Source organism: Phytophthora parasitica (assembly GCF_000247585.1).
Source record: "Phytophthora parasitica INRA-310 unplaced genomic scaffold supercont2.15, whole genome shotgun sequence".
NCBI lineage: Eukaryota > Oomycota > Peronosporomycetes > Peronosporales > Peronosporaceae > Phytophthora > Phytophthora nicotianae.
The window spans coordinates 432,370-448,202 of NW_008649001.1; the positions used below are offsets into that span (position 1 = coordinate 432,370).

General features: G+C 49.2%; 5 protein-coding genes across 7 annotated transcripts; 2 read left to right on the plus strand and 3 right to left on the minus strand.

Annotated features, from left to right (window-relative positions):
- Positions 1 to 387: 387 nt before the first annotated feature.
- On the minus strand, positions 388 to 4,042 carry PPTG_08127 (TKL protein kinase; the record flags this gene model as incomplete). The annotated part of the gene is made up of 1 exon (XM_008903059.1): positions 388 to 4,042. One exon carries the CDS (start codon positions 4,040 to 4,042, stop codon positions 413 to 415), a length of 3,630 nt encoding a protein of 1,209 aa, XP_008901307.1. The 3' UTR covers positions 388 to 412.
- A 1,003-nt stretch (positions 4,043 to 5,045) lies between these two features.
- On the plus strand, positions 5,046 to 6,240 carry PPTG_08128 (hypothetical protein). Of its 3 annotated transcripts, XM_008903060.1 has the most exons (3): positions 5,046 to 5,539; positions 5,602 to 5,735; positions 5,811 to 6,240. In XM_008903060.1, the coding sequence occupies exons 1-3, from the start codon at positions 5,102 to 5,104 to the stop codon at positions 5,992 to 5,994; spliced, it is 756 nt and encodes a 251-aa protein (XP_008901308.1). In that variant the 5' UTR covers positions 5,046 to 5,101; the 3' UTR covers positions 5,995 to 6,240. The 3 variants fall into 3 exon arrangements, with proteins under 3 accessions (XP_008901308.1, XP_008901310.1, XP_008901309.1); XM_008903062.1 differs by having other exon boundaries at positions 5,046 to 5,735; XM_008903061.1 differs by having other exon boundaries at positions 5,602 to 6,240.
- PPTG_08129 (TKL protein kinase) lies at positions 6,154 to 8,622 on the minus strand (the record flags this gene model as incomplete). The annotated part of the gene is made up of 5 exons (XM_008903063.1): positions 6,154 to 7,591; positions 7,666 to 7,734; positions 7,807 to 7,887; positions 8,241 to 8,354; positions 8,426 to 8,622. The coding sequence occupies 5 exons, from the start codon at positions 8,620 to 8,622 to the stop codon at positions 6,154 to 6,156; spliced, it is 1,899 nt and encodes a 632-aa protein (XP_008901311.1).
- Positions 8,623 to 9,927: 1,305 nt separating this feature from the next.
- On the minus strand, positions 9,928 to 10,409 carry PPTG_08130 (hypothetical protein). Its single transcript, XM_008903064.1, has one exon. It carries the CDS (start codon positions 10,295 to 10,297, stop codon positions 10,004 to 10,006), a length of 294 nt encoding a protein of 97 aa, XP_008901312.1. The 5' UTR covers positions 10,298 to 10,409; the 3' UTR covers positions 9,928 to 10,003.
- Positions 10,410 to 10,535: 126 nt separating this feature from the next.
- Positions 10,536 to 15,741, plus strand: PPTG_08131 (hypothetical protein; the record flags this gene model as incomplete). Its single annotated transcript, XM_008903065.1, has 16 exons — positions 10,536 to 10,631; positions 10,702 to 10,797; positions 10,875 to 10,973; positions 11,043 to 11,141; positions 11,204 to 11,284; positions 11,347 to 11,448; positions 11,520 to 11,618; positions 11,684 to 11,785; positions 11,856 to 11,954; positions 12,026 to 12,225; positions 12,297 to 12,462; positions 12,541 to 12,981; positions 13,056 to 13,463; positions 13,519 to 13,776; positions 13,837 to 14,247; positions 14,305 to 15,741. The coding sequence occupies 16 exons, from the start codon at positions 10,536 to 10,538 to the stop codon at positions 15,739 to 15,741; spliced, it is 4,194 nt and encodes a 1,397-aa protein (XP_008901313.1).
- Positions 15,742 to 15,833: the final 92 nt, after the last annotated feature.

A 15,833-nucleotide genomic window follows, 5' to 3' on the forward strand; every position in this document is an offset into this window, starting at 1 on the left:
AATATATTCAGAACATTTGTTGACTTCATGTTTGTGTGAGCTTCCGACAAATATTAGTCGGGAAGCGTCGGAAGCTGTACACCTAGCCCTAAACAAAATCATTGGCTGAAACTCAGGAGAGACGAGATATGATAGGCTAATATTCACGATTGAGTAGCAACGGAGCAAATCTGTAGAACTATCTGTCGGAAAGATTACTATATTCATCATATCCAGTCACGCGGGCGGCCAGCTGGACTACGACGAACGTTACTTGATCGAGCAGCTGTCGTCGCAAGTGTGTGCACGAGTTTGTCGAGTTCTGGCGTATCTCTTGTTTACCAGGCGTTCTCTCTATAAGCTACAATTTGACTTCGGCAGGCACACTGGAAACGTATCTATTGACAAACCGCACAATTTATTTAGAGCAGATCTACAGTTCTTTGACATCCTCATATACAACCCACTTATCCTCTCGGTGGTCATTGCCGACAGCTTGTGCCGAAGATCTTGTCGCTTCTTGTGCACTTGAAGAGCTCAGCTGTCGCTGCTGGTTTAAATGATCCAACTCAGCCAGGTTGTCACGAAGGCTGGAAGGTGACGTGGGTCCGAGTCCGGAATGAGTTCTACTCGACAAAGTACCAAAGATGAGTCCACTGCTACCTCCATCCGAGCTACCCACAGCCATGCCGATACTGGAGCTACTACCGGTACTGCGCTTGGCTCGCCACGTGGTCGTTGTGGTCGTCGTGGTTCGTGTGCCCTTGGGAATATTAGCGCGAACCACCTTTTGTGTTACATGAGGTGAAGACGTCACCACTTCGTGCGACGCAGTAAGGGCTTGACCTGGTGGGATAACTTTCGTAGTTGTTGTGGTTGTCGTCGTCTTCGTACTCTTTCCAGAGGCGTTCGTTGCTGCAGTCGATGAAGCTACCGACATCGCTTGGCTTTGCTCTGAAGAGCTCAAGTTCACGATGGTATTAGCCGGTGCTGTGCTCGTTGACGTACTGAAGTTCGTGACGAAGTCGAGTGACTGAACAGGTCGCATTATCGACGAAAAGGAGGCGCTGGAGGTGCGATCAACCACCAGTTGTTGCAGATACACCACGATTTCAGAGGCACTGGGACGCTCTTCAGGGTCAGCGCGGAGACAACGCGCAGCCAGTTCCAAGATCGCTGGCGGACAGTCGTCCGAGAAGGCTGGACGCTTGGCACCACGAGCTACGAGACGAAGAATCTCGTTCTCCTGTGCTTTACCCTGCGGTGGGTGCTGCGCGTTCCAGTATGGGTAGTCGTCCGTGTCGATTTCAGAGAGGACGACGCCGAACGAGTAGATGTCAGCGCGCTCGTCATAGTCACGACCAAGAAGCACCTCGGGGGCGATCCAGAACGACGTGCCGATGCCCACTGTCATGTGTTCGCTGCCATCGTACAAGGTGCGCTTCCGTGCGATACCAAAGTCACTTAGTTTGGCTTCCATGTCGGCGTTAAGCAGTACGTTCTTAGCCTTCAGATCGCGGTGAATAACTGTGGGGTTCTGTCCGTGCAAGTACGTTAAAGCCTCAGCAATGTGCAGCGCGATAACAGTCTTGTGCGTCTCCCAGGTGAGACGATAGCCACGGCGTTTAAATCGTCGAGTAACATCGCGCAGGTCGCCTCGTTCCATCATCTCCGTCACTGCTGAGAGCTCGGCTGGTGTAGTCCAGCACGCACCGATGAACTCCACAATACGGGGGTGATTGAGTCCCGAAATGAGCGAAATTTCGCCGACGAATTGCTCCACTTGTTCACGCTCAACCCCACGCTCATTGCGGATCTTCTTCACGGCCACTTGTCGTCCCTTATAGCTGCCAACGAATACAAGACCGAAGCCACCGCGACTAATGCATCGTCCTAGAGTCACCTCGTCATAGTCCAGTCGGCATGAAGCAAGGACTTGGTTGTTTGTGAGACTGGCGCCCAGTGCTGTGTCCTCGCTATCGACGCTGTTACCGTGAGAACGACCGTAACCGGGGTAAGCTGCAGCACCGGCAGCACCAGTAGCAGCAGGGGGGACAACCACATCCGTGTTGTCATGGTTTAGTGCGTCACCAAAGGCTGCGTTGGCATTTACCTTCGGAGTATTCGCCTCAACAGCATCGGGCGATACAATTGGGCTACTTGCACGCTCTTCGTTTTGACGGCGACGCTGCCAAATTACTAGTAAAAGTAGGAAGAAGACAATGATGGCACCGGCAATGAGCCAATAGCCCAGCAATCCAAGACCATTGTCATCATCGCTGCTTGAACTCGACGATCGCGAAGAATCTGGTACTGCAGCTGTGGAAGCACCAAGCACACAGAATGTTGTTCCATGTGCAGATTGCCACGCACCGTCCTCGCAAGTAGATGAGGAGTCTGGTTTGTCCGCCGAGAAGGCTGTTAGTCCTTGGATCTGCTCGAATTGATCCTGACTCACGTTGAAGTTCTTGATGTTGTTGCCCTGGATGTACAGTGCCTCCAACCCACTCGTGTTGAGAGATCCAGTAGGGAACACAGCGAGCGCGTTGTGTGATAGATTGAGCTCTTTTAGATAAGCACCTCCAATATACTCGGTGTCGATGTTGTTCGAGGATAAGTCGAGGTACTGGAGCCAGCTCCATTCTCGTGTGAAGGCGTGGCTGAGCGTCGAGATGTTGCAATTCCGCAAGGTCAGAGTCGTCACCGATGCGGGGACGAAGTGTGAGTTCGTCTCCGCTACAGAGTTTAAATCCACGTTGTAGATCGAGAGCGTCGAGATGTTGGTAGAGTTGCTCTCCGACCGCACCAACGTCAAAGAGGATCCCGAATCCTCACGATCCTCGTTGATGAACGTGATTTCAGCTGGGGTTTCGCCAGCACCTTCAATTTCCAGCGTCTCTAAGCTCGACGAGACCCAGATCGACCTGATAGTGTTGACTGCCAACTCATCTGAAGATATCTGGGTCAGAGAACGCGTTGTCGTAGTCGTGGTCGAGTTCCACGACTCCGCAGTGACGTGAAAAGACCATGTGGAAGCCGTCTCGCTGTATCCCGTGATGCATGTGCAAGACGCATTGAGGGCCGTGAGTTCGTCTGGACATCCTCCATTTGGTGTCTCCGTACTAGAGCGAGTCACCAGCGCAGGGAGACCATCACACACCTGCGATATATCTGTCGTTGTGGTTGAGGTGATGGCGCCAACGACAAGCTGTGTTTCCTCGTCACGGAAGGTTTTAGTGAACCAACTCGTCAGAAACGAGGAGTTGGAACTGGTATCTGTCAAGGAGTCAGAACCGCTCAGCGAATTCATGGCAGAGTACGTCGAAGCTTCCGACGATGTTAGCGATGAAGCTTGGCTACTTGTAGCAGATTCCTCACTCGTAGCGGACCCCTTTGACCCGTTTGCAGTTGCATCCCCGTAAGTGGATCCAGTCAAGGAGTTGGTGGTTGTTGACGTGCTAGTGCTAGATGAAGCGGTGGCAGAATTGTAATTCGTCGATCCAGACGTAAGAATCGCGTTCGCAGAGTTGGCAGATCCGGTTGCTATCTTGCTGTTCGTCGTCGAACTGACAGAATTTGAAGTGCTAGCTCCAGTGGTGCTACTGGTACTTGTGATTGTTGAAGTTGCAGATCTTTCACTGGTGGCTTCTGCTGTACTCGACCCCGACGTGGTGACCTCAGTGGTCGATCTACTGGCAGATCCGTTCATATCCGAGTCTGTATCGGTAGTGGTTGTCACAGTCGTGATGCCCGTGACTGCATCTCTAGTCGTAGACGTCCGGGTGGTGTTCACTCCACTTTTTGTGCCTACCGTTGTCACTGGCGATGCTCCGTTATCACCCTCCGTTGTGGTCATCGTAGTCTCCGAGACGTGACCTGCGCTTCCTTCGGTCGCAGTGTTAGTCGACGTCGTGCTGCTACTGGCACTCGACTTCATGGTACTCACGGTGGTGGTCGTCACAGTGGTGATCTCTTCTCCGGAGGATGTGGTCTCCTTTCTGGTTGACACCGTCGTAAAGTTGGATGAGGGCCCCACAGTGGCCGAGTTGATCTCCGAGTTCATACTTGCGAAGGTTCCAGTTACAGAGGATGAAGATTGCAAGCCCCACAGCGACACTGTTGTGAAAGCCTGATCCGAGGAGAACTCGGGTGGTTGACTACGCCGTTAGACGTGAAATGTAGATTGGTGAACACCCCGGAATCCGGGCCGGATCGCTCACAGCTGCGTCTATCATGCTGGAGATAGGCCGAGAGGAAGGCCGCCGCTTTCTGGTGGAGCTTCATGTGAGATCTCTATGGGGACGGACAAATTTATTGGTGGAGGTGGCCCGAGACTGTAGTAATGGCAATTACAACAACATTCCTCTGTACTCTTGACGCCTTTTGAGGCCGCCCGAACGTGAGTACCATGCTCGACTTGTGCAAGGTATCAAAATGTCCAGCATGACGCACCGGCTTCCTGTCTTCGGTTTCAAGTATTGCAATGCCTCAATAGACAAGTGAACGGGCTCATTTTGATGAGGCAGCACAGACGTTTGAAGCGCTGCCTTCCTGTCCACGAGCGCAAATGATATAAAATTCCGTTCGGGTAACCGTGCGAGCTCGCCCTAAGTGGCCGGAATAGTCCGACCTTCTCCGTTTGTGTTGGGCATTCGGTGACCCAAGTAGCCATGCGTACGTTGTGTCCCCTCTGTTCAAATGGGAGCAGAGTTGAGTGGAGAGTCACGAACTTATCGGTACTTACGTGCCCCAATTGCAGTTATTACTTATGGGCAGAACTCAAGTCGTGCATAGCAGTATCCTGTCGTTTTAGCCCTCATCTTAATTCTTATTGCATAGAGATCGGAAAGGCCTAAGCTACACGCTAGACACGCTTGCTCATGCCAAGTAATCAATCTGAAGTTACATTCAACTCGGGTGCAACTATTATCCGAGTCCAAAATCACCAACTTAGTATTTCAATTGTGAGCTTTGAAATTTCACGTTACAAGTTAGTCTTAATGTTCTTATTTCAGACACGTCAGTATCCTAAAAAGCAACATAGTCACTAAATACAGGTAATTATCCATGCAACCCCTTCATATAATAGCAAACGCGCCAACTCAACAAAAACTACCAGACCATGCAGGCTCTTGGGCTGGAGGAGCGCAAGAAGGCGCTGGAGAAGAAGTTCGTGGAGAAGCGTCCACCACTGGCCTACGCCAAGCTCAGCGGCCGCGTGGAGGGCGATACACCGTTCGAGAAGCTCATCACGCACCTGCCGGCGGAGCTTGGGCGTGGTCCCATTTCGTCACTGCCCGACCACCGCATCGCTCTGGGGGAGCAGAAGGCCATTTCGAGGCTGCACGCACGCATCCAGTGGAGTCAGACCGACAGTTGCTTCGAGCTGCAATGTCTGGGAAAGAATGGAATGTTCGCGGACGGCAAGTTCGTGTCCAAGAACCAGACCATCAAGCTCACGTCCAAGATGCCACTCAAAATCGGCCATGCTAGAGTGTACTTCCTCTGTGCTATCCGCTCCACCATTAGCACTATGAGTGGATTTAAAATTATCCAAAAGGTACGCAGTTTTGATAGTTATATAGTTTTTTATGGTGCTGATAATGTTTTATCGTGTTTTAGGCATTTGAGAAGGCCAAGTACCACAAGGGTGTGACGTCTATGACGGCAGATCAAGTGTGTGACCAGATTCTGGAGAGCTTTCCCAAGAGCGAGCACGAACTCGGTGGGAAGGAACATCTGCGGACATTTATCACGTGAGTTTTTGCGATAAATTATTCTAGTTATTGGAAATATTCTGAAGTTTATTGGGATTTTGTTGGTACGGGCAGAGCGTACTTGCAAGAAGACACTGCCGCATTCGAACGCGTTCAAGGCGGGGCCTCTTCAAAGCCAGTTTATAAAATGAAGCCAGTGGCTGCTAGTGATTCAAAGAAGAATGTGTCGGTCAATTCAACATCCAAGCCCCAGGAGTCTGGCGAGGCTGCATTGAAGAAACAGAAGATTACTGCGTAAGCCTCTATGCTTTGATGTTTCAAGCTGAACACGTTAAACTTTGTTTTTTGTGTATTTTATGGCTACCGAGACGGCATAAATGTTGGAAAACTATTCACTCTATTTGGTTTGTATTGATAGTTCAATGGCCATATTTCCCGGATAGATAATACGACTAGCTTACGTGCTTGAGAGGAAGCCTTCCGTGACAATTTGATCTGGTTCAGGTTCCAGGTGGGTCGTGCTGTCGAACTGCCACTCGCGCATGAGCTCTTTGATCGTGAGGACAACTTCTGATGCGCTGGGTCGGTTTTCTGGCCTACCTTCGAGGCAGCTTGAGGCCAGCGCAAGGACTCCCGGTGGACAGTCATTGTAAAATGTCGGACGCAAGGAGCCAAGCGCCACCTTCTCCAGAATCTTCTGCTCCTGCGACCGCCGTTCATCCGGATTGTCGTGTGCTGGAGCTCCAGAGTTCCAGTATGGGTAGTCGTCCGTGTCGATCTCGGACAGCACGACACCGAACGAGAAAATGTCTGCACGCTCGTCGTAATCTCGGCCGAGCAACACCTCTGGAGCGATCCAAAATGATGTACCAACCCCTGGAGTCATGAATCGACCAGGACCATCTTTAACGTTAGCCACTTGACGAGCACGAGATACACCAAAGTCGCTGAGCTTAGCCTCGTATTCGCTGTTCAGTAGCACGTTCTTGGACTTGAGGTCACGGTGAATCACCTTCGGGTTGAGCGAGTGCATGTACGCAAGTCCTTCAGCGATATGTAGCGCAATGGTGAGTTTTCTGCCTTGCCACGTTAATTCATTATCGACAGTGCTTTCTCGGTGTTTCAAGATATGAAGAACATCTCGTAAATCCCCTCGTTCCATGTATTCCGTGACTGCACTTAAGTTACGGAGCGAGTCCCATGCAACGCCGATGAATTCCACAATGCGTTCATGCTTAAGCGACCCCATCAGCGTTATCTCTCGAATGAACATGCGAATTTGAGATAACTTCTCACACTTTTCACGCATGATCTTCTTGATGGCCACACGTCGATGCTTGTACATACCCGTGTACACGAGTCCAAAGCCTCCTTTGCTGATGCATCGACCCACATGGAGATCTTTGTATTTCAGTCGGAACGACATGATCACTGGGTCTTTGAGTAGCTCTCCGTATAGTGTCGGATGAAGCGAGTTATAGAATGCCTGCACTGCAGAACTGTCACCGGCTTGTGACGTCAGGACCTCCTCGACCACAGGTGGAGATAAGTCTGCCTTATGTTGGCGTTCTTGTTGATATTGAACGAATTTCATTGCCAGAAAGAACAACAGGAAGCCCACAAAACATCCTCCAAAAGCAGCCACGAGTACGAAGATTGTCCAGTTGGTGTTATCCTCACTGCTTCCAGCTAGCACCTCCGGGGTAGACGTGCTCGTGTTCTTCACGACACAAAAATTTGTGTTGTGTACCTTTTGCAATTCGCCGTTATCACAGTCACCTCCATTGCCCCCAAACCCAGCAGGGGTATCGATACGAAACAATTGAAGCTGTGAAATAGCTGCAAGATCATCACTGGTGATTGTCAAATTTGTGATGAGGTTGCCACTCAAATCACTGGTTAGATACAAAACAAAAAAGAAAAATGAGTCGTGAAATGGTATCCCTGAGACGAATGGACCGGTACGTACAGCTTTTTAAGATTCGGAAACTGCAGCAAATTGACTGGAAATTCGGTAAAGCTGTTGTTTGCCATATTGCTATCCAGTTCAATACCCAAACAGGTCAGACACAGCGAGAATTACAAAAAAGCTTGTGACCGTGGTACTTACATTTCGCTCATTGCATTCAAGGCCTCGGTGGACCTGGGCAAGTTGGAATAAATACTGGAAATATTGTTTTCCGCTAGATTTCTGCTTTTCCCAAATCACAAAACATTAGAAAAGAAAAAGTGAGTAGTGGCGTAGAGAACAGACGTACAATGACTCTAGGGCGGTGAAGCTCTCCAGAAATGGTTGACCAAGGCTGCTGAGGTTACAGCGACGCATCGATCTACGAATACAAGTTATTATGTCAGTTCGTTGAATGTGTAGCGAGTTGCACGTGCATCTGTCTGATCACCTACAGATTTGTCAACGTCGTGGGAACAAATCCGGAACCGATAGGAACTTCCCCAAGATCCAGATTGAACAAGTCACTGGTAGATGACACGAAGCAGCTATGGGTTAAATTTCAAACATCCGACTAAGATAAACCATTAACATACACTTCAGCAAGAGACGGCACGCTTTGAGAACCAACAATTGCTAGGTTGCCGTCATCCGTTGTAGCCTTTTCTAGGTTTATGGGGACAAGATTGCTGCTGTCTCCTTGTATCTTGCTGTGCAACCAAAACCAGCAGGTTAGTCGCTTTAGAATGGTACAAGAGAGATACAAGAGAGCCAGCCGTACAAGGTGAGTAGCTCCGAAGGAGCTTCGAGCATCATCAAAGAATCCACTTGAACGACACTGCCATCGCTAATTGTCGTCGGGAATGGGAATTCCGGCTGAGCGTCGGGTGCCCGAATGCGAAAATTCCATTCTGTTGTGGCCAGAAAAACAGGAACACGAGAGGTTATATCTGCTTTGGGCTGCCAAGCAAGCGCCATTAGCTGGCACAGTCGAGGACTTCAGTATCACCATAGGCTCGCCGTCACAAACGCTCTCTGTGAGCAGGGAATCCCGTATGATTGTCAAACGCTGTTCATTGTCGTCCAAAGTGGATGCATATCCCCTTGCAATGTACGCAGCAGTCACATCACCACTGGTGTTGCTGTAATTGGTCGTCGATGAAGAGGTGTTGTCAGTCCGCAGAGCACTTTGACTTGCTGTACCCTGTGCTGTGACCACCTCAGAATAAACGATTATAATTCCGACGAAGCTTGCTATGAAGCGAAGTACGCCGCGTTGGCGTGAAGTCATGTCTGTACCGAATGGAGCGGTTAAGAGTATGAGATGGAGAGTAAGACCACGGTCTGAAAGTGTGGAAGACTCTGCTCCACCACACCCAAGCGCTCTATAGGGAAGGCCCGACGACGAGGGTCTCGCGAGCGAGTCAAACCACTGGAATGGCAGATTTCTTCGCTTCGTCTCCACTGAAAAATGCCCCTGCTCCATTGTGTCGGCCTTGATCTCTTAAACCCCACACGTGAAGTGCTCACATAGGCACTCATATTCCTGAAATTATTTGGCGTGATTGTAATATACGCCAGCGTCACGAGCCAGTTGACGCCAAACGTGGCCGGCGTTAGTGCTCACACTTCGCCATTTCTCCACCAAATCGTAGAGACACCCTTTGGTATCCGGTCAAGTCCGCTGAACTTTTCCACTGCATCGACTCAACTCAACCTGCCACTACGAGAAAATAGCCAGCTAGGCTCTGAAATCTGCAGGTGGTCGCACTACTGTGGTGAGCCTTTCGCCTCTGGAGCAACACACGCGCGAAACTTCATCCAGAGATATCCCGATCGGAGGTAGATGGCGTCAGGAATATGATCCTGCCAAGCAGAGATTCAGCAGCTAAGAAAAACTGCATTTCCCCCAAACTTTTGAAACTCTGCACGGCACATTCCCATTGAATAGGCATGGTAATGAATCATTCCATCAAAGTCTTGATTTGCTCAAAGATAGGTATATCTACCTGAAGAATATCACTACAGAGTGCTTTCTCTCATACCCGCAGGCAGGAAGGCTGAGAACAAGAAGATCCCCACTTTATAGATTCAACAGAAGCAAACTAAGGATGCAAGCTAGCAATCACTTCTTGTCTCACTTTTCTTCGATTTTGGCAATTGCTTTTTCGTTGTTGTGTATAGTTCGTAGAACCTATAATTCGGGTGCTTCTGGAGATCTGCATCGGATACTAAGTTAGGGGCGAAACAATACGGGCAGAAGGTTTCGTCAAGAAACCTTCTTCCCGTATTGTTTCGCCCCATATCGTTGCCCTGGCTTGCTTTTCAGCCTCAGGGGCATCTTTGTTGAAAATAGAATTTAGATGTATTTCAAAGCCACTCTGTCATCGAACTTGTTCACGAAAGCCTTGTATACCTTGAAGTTTTCCGTACTCACGCGAGTCACTTCATCGACTTTATCAAAGCCCAACTCATTCCAAATATCGTACTCCCGGACTCTGTGTTGTGCCAGTGTATTCACATATTGGAGGAGATACTTGTAGTTGTCGTGGTTTCTAAACGCGTCTTCCTTCAGCCCGTTGAGCTTCAACTTTTTCCTGACGTAGTCTTCATTTTTGCTTGTCATAAACAACCTGAATAGTCTTGCTTGCATTATAAGCTCTTGCGTGGCCGATGATATACCTCTCTCCTCGTTGCCGAAGCACTAGCGAGAATTCTACCACCTCGCAAAATTGCTCTTTGGTTTGTAGACTGTATGTTACTCCTGGTACACCAAATTTTATCATACACGTGAATCCATATTATTTAAGCGAGTTTCCGGTTCTTTCAAACTTGATGAAAATCAGGCGAAATTCCACTCGTCGACATCAACGCTCGGACACTTCGGCACGATGGACGCGACTGCGCTGCGCGAATTAGAGGATGCTCTTATTAATAGCGATATCGAGCCCTTCAAACACTTGTACGAGCAGTTCCCCCAGCATCGGGTGCGTACGTTCAGTTTGAACGCAACGATTACTACCGGAATCTCCAATTTAATACTTTTAATCCAAACAGGACGATGAAGGACGAACATTGCTGCACTTGGCGATTCTGCATAACCTATTCGACGCAGTAGAGGGTGACATCGCCTCGACCATTGTGGATGCCCGTGTATGGCCGAAATACAGTGGAGTCAAGTGCATCTTAAGGAAAAATTGGTAATTGAAATCTTGTCAATGCTGTTTTAGGACAAGAACGGACGGACCCCGTTAATGGAGGCAGCAGAGAGAGGATACAGTCTCATTTGTGAAGAATTGCTGGCCAACGGGGCATCAACATCTACTGTGGTGAGGCCCCAAGTGGACCCTTATAAGCTTTTTTTAAACGATGTTGCTGACTGGAGTGAGTGATGGTAGGCCTTGGATGGGAGTACGGCGTTGACGATTGCACTTCAAAGTGGCCGTTTGCTTGTGTGTCAAGTTTTGGTGGCAGCTGACCCGGACCAAGCAGTGCACGTACGTGAGGGACGTGTGGAGAATGTTAAATGGGTTGCTAAAGTTGATTTTTATGCATGCAGCGACTGATGCTGGCAATCAACATGGACAAACGAGATGAAGTGGTGCTGCTTGTGAAGGCGGGTGCGTCACTCGATATTACGGTAAGAGATTGGAGAATGCATAGTTTACTGTATCATGTACTCTTAAATATTTGTTTTGACAGAGAATGGCTGGGGGAGAAGAGAGAAATCCACTGAGGGAAGCTATTACACATCCGTTGATTCTTCGAGAACTGCTTCGGTTTGGGGCACCTGTGAATGCAAAGGTTAGTTCAGTGTTCCATGTATTTGTTTTAAGGTATGTTCTGACGTTGTACCTTTATTTTTATTACTTAAGAACAAAGCAGGAGCCACGGCTCTCACCTTTGCTGCTGCAGCTGGGCATCTGAAAGCGTGTGAAATCTTGCTGGATATCGGAGCGTCACTCAACTCCAAGGTACGAGTTCAAGATGCGCTGAATTGAACTAAGTCAATAACTCGATATTTCTTGTGTGCACACAGGACAATGAAGGCCGAACTCCAATGTATCATGCCTGTTGTCATGAAAGAGAGAGTACAATCGCTCACTTCGTCCAGCAGCTTGGTGTCTCTGTTGACACAATGGTAACGGGCAATAGCGTGATGTATTATTGTTACATCCAACGTCATACTAACCGTGTTATGCTACACGCAGAACAATAAAGGTCGGACTCCCTTGTTTTATCATGCCGAGCGTGGTAACGTGCTGGGGTGCGAACTACTACTTCGGTACCATGCCAACGCTAATCACAAAGTGAGGAAGGCTTTAACCCTATTGCAGAGTAAAAGAACTTCTAACGCCTGTATTGTATTCTAACGATACAGGATATGTCTGCGTCGACTGCTCTTCACCTGGCTGCCAGCTATGGACACAAGGAAGTGTGTCGGCTTCTCTTGGGCTATGTAAACCCAACGGATATGGAGCGAGATGACCAGCAAATGGTGCTATGCCAACCCACATCTTCTATAGGAAGCTGGATCTCGGTGACGGAGACATGCTTAATGCGGATTTACGCGAAGCTTATGTATGAAAAAAAATATTCTGGCAAGTAGGCATGAGTACGTTTCTAACGTTGTTTTTCGTTGCTATGTCTAGGTCGTCTGGAGTGCAAGCAACTCTGCAAAAGTACGGGACGTTGAGGATACGAGATTGCAGCATGAATACTTTGCTCCACGTTGCAGCTTCCAGTGCCGGAGACAAACACTGCTACTACATTATCCGATGCCTTCACTTGGTCGGAAATGTTGCCATCAACACTCAGGTCAACCTTCACTTGTAGATCTCGCATTTGTACGCTGACTCACGTGGTTTTCCCTGATTTCGCTTGCCTTTTGTGAAGAACTGCTTCTGTGAGACTCCACTTGACGTTGCGGCAGATCGGCAGTGCTCAATGGCGTCGTCTGCACTGCAATCACTTGGAGCAGTGCAGATATCCAGCGACAGCGAGATATTCCCCAGTGTGATCCAACTAGCAGCCCCACGAATGGGTCCCATGTTTCGCACAGTGGTGGGTTCGTCCAAGGATTTTTCTTCGTGCTCGCGCGACCATATTGTCCAGTTATGCCGGGGCATTCAAGATGGTATCTACTCATTCACTGACGATACCATCGCTCAAGTGGACACCGAAAGAGGAGACACCGTTTTGCACTTTTTTCTTCAAAGTTTCGTCCAGCGCGCCTCGTTCCCGTCTGTAGAAGAGCAACGCGATACTCTCAGCTCGTCCACGTGGCTCGGGACGACGAAAGCACCTCGGTATTTACGTGTTGTGATAGCCAAACCAGTACGTCTCAGTTCCCAGCTTGCTCGTGGATTGAAAAAGTTAATATTTGCCTGTGTTTACGATAAATTAAACAGAATTGGGAGGGTAAAACGCCTTTGCATTTGGCCGCAGAAGTGGGAGCCTTGGGGTTTTGCGAAGTTTTGATTGAGATGGGAGCATCGGTGAAAGAAGAGTGTCAAGCACCAGACAACCGTCTACTTGACCAGCCAACAGAGAATCCTCAATTCTGGAAACCCATCAACTTCGCCGCGACAGTAAAAGCGTCGATTGACGAGGCTCAGGCATCGTATGAAGAGCGCAGTGCACTGGTGGAATATTTGTTAAAGGAGCCCGAGTCACTACCCGATGACGAGAACGCGGCTCATGACTGCAAGGAGAAGATCCAGATGCACTTCCCACTTCTCCTCCCTCTGTTTATCCGCGTCGAGGATGAAATGAAGCACAAGGAGGACTATGCGGAAGCTGAAGAGCTATACTACAAGGTGTGTATGCTCAGATTTTATTCTTCTGGACGCTCTTATTAACTACGCTCTTCAGTTCCTAGACGACTGTTACCCTCGTTTTCAAGACTCGACGGTATATGAGAACGACCCAAGCGGTATTGCTGTGCACAACGTCTTTCTAAACACAATCAGATTCGGTATCAAGACGCTCAAGAAGGTCATTGCACCACAGTTCGTGATCGAGTCAACGGGAGACACATTACTCCATCTTATTGCGGCCCACGGACACCCCGAGTTCGCCGCCATGATCAAGTTTTTAGTTGACGAGGCCCAACTTGACATCAGCAAAACGGTACATTATCTTTGCTCCTATACTGTTGTTCCTCTGTGTGCTGAGTAAACTGTACCGCAGAACAAGCAATTGAAGACTGCGCTGCATGTCGCGGTTGAGCACAACATGCCAGATATTTGCCTGTTTCTGATCTCACAAGGTGCCGACGTGACAGCTTCCTGCCAGAATCTCGAGACTCCGTCCAAAGAAGTATGGCTGACACCTTTGTACACTGCCTTGTGGTCCGCTACACCCAAGTACGAGATCATTGAGATCCTGCTCAGCACTCCGCAGTCCATAGCCAAACCACGCAACCCCAAGCTCAATCGCTCCGTACGATACGAACCTGGTCAAGGACCAGACACCAAGTGGAATGGCGTCGTCCTTGAAAAACTACTGGAAGTCCATGCATCAGCTTTACCACTCTTTTTGGACCACTACGCAGTCGAAGTGAATCGAATCAACGGCGAGAAAGTGTACCGATTCATCGAGGTAAGTTTGCGTTCTTCTTCTTGGACGTAGCGTTACCTAACTGGTTAGTTTCTGTAGGTTTTCGAGATCTGTGACCATTTAGAGCAGATTGTGAACCCTACAGGAACTTTAACGCCCAGTCTTTCATCGAAAAAGACAATCAAGAACTCTGCAGTGACCCATCCAGTCGTCCGGAACGCAATCCACTTGAAATGGGAGCTTTTCGGTGCTCACGCACACCGCAAACAGCTCTCTCTGTACGTGCTGATGGTCACGTTCTTCTACCTGTCCAACCTTTTGTTGCCAAAGATGGAAATTGTCATGGATGAAGACGGCAAGAAGCGGGAAGCGATGCACAAATGGATCGAGTTCGACTCAGTCGTCGACTATTTCGTGGGTATCACGAAGGTTTGCTGTTGGGCGTTGGCTGTCTACCATCTTCTGTACGTCGAGTTCTTCAAAGAGTGGCGTTCCAACCCAAAGCAGTACTGGAGATCAGTATGGAACGTCCTGGATGTGTTCACGTACTTGCTGATGCTCGCCACGATCCCGTTTGAAGTTTATTCCGGCCACGACACCCAACGCGAGTGTATGTTGAGTCTGCTAAGTATCTTACTATGTGTGAACCTGATGCAGGCGTTGCTGGTATCGTCGTACTTCAGTGTACTCATTTTCACGTTCGCACGGATGTTCAAGGTGGTCGCGCGGTTCCTGTTTCAGTATTTATTGCTGCTCTTGGGCTTCTCCGGTGGATTCTTTCTGCTTTATCATGGAGCAGGTCCTTATACGGACTTCTTCAGTGCCATGCGGATCGTGTTCCTCACTACATTTGGCGAGCTGAATTACGGGGACAACTACAGCTTCGACGATAGTCTTCGCGCACGGAATTATTTGGCGTTCCTGTTGTTAACAACGTACGTGATCGTGGTGATCGTGGTCGCTATGAACCTCTTGATTGCATTGATGACGTCCGAGTACGAGAAGGTTCGTGCTCAAGCGAAGGAGCTGTCATTACTGGAGCTTGCCGGTGCATTGCATCGTTACGAGCAGTGGATCGGATACAGCGTCGTTCGGAAGCTCTATTCGACCCCCAAAGGTCAGGAACTTATTGAAAGCTGCGTCTCGCACGTTCCAGGAGCGACGCAGCGCGTCTTCCGTCGCGACTTGACGTCGTCCGTGTCGTCATCATTCTCCGAGACGACAGCCAAAGCGTATGATGTCCAGGGCACTCAACGCAGCAAGATTGACGCTATGCACTTCTCACTTATTAGCAAAGGCAATGCCGTGGACAGTATGGAAATGGCTAGTATCACTGAGGCTATCACGACGCAAGTCATGAAACACGTACACGACGAAGTGGAGGCGCTGCGGATGCAGATGACGACGGAACTCCAGGACGTACGTGAGCTGCTGGAGACGGCGCATAAAGGAAATACTCAAGCTCAGAAAGACGTGGTCACTAAGCTCACTGACGTGCTGAAGTTGCTGGCAAAGGATGAGAAGGCATCACCATGATCCACACAGATTCGCAAGGTGAATGTGTCAACCACTTCAACTTGCGCATCGGTAACACAAGTGGTACACCAAAGAATCCAACCAATCAGCGT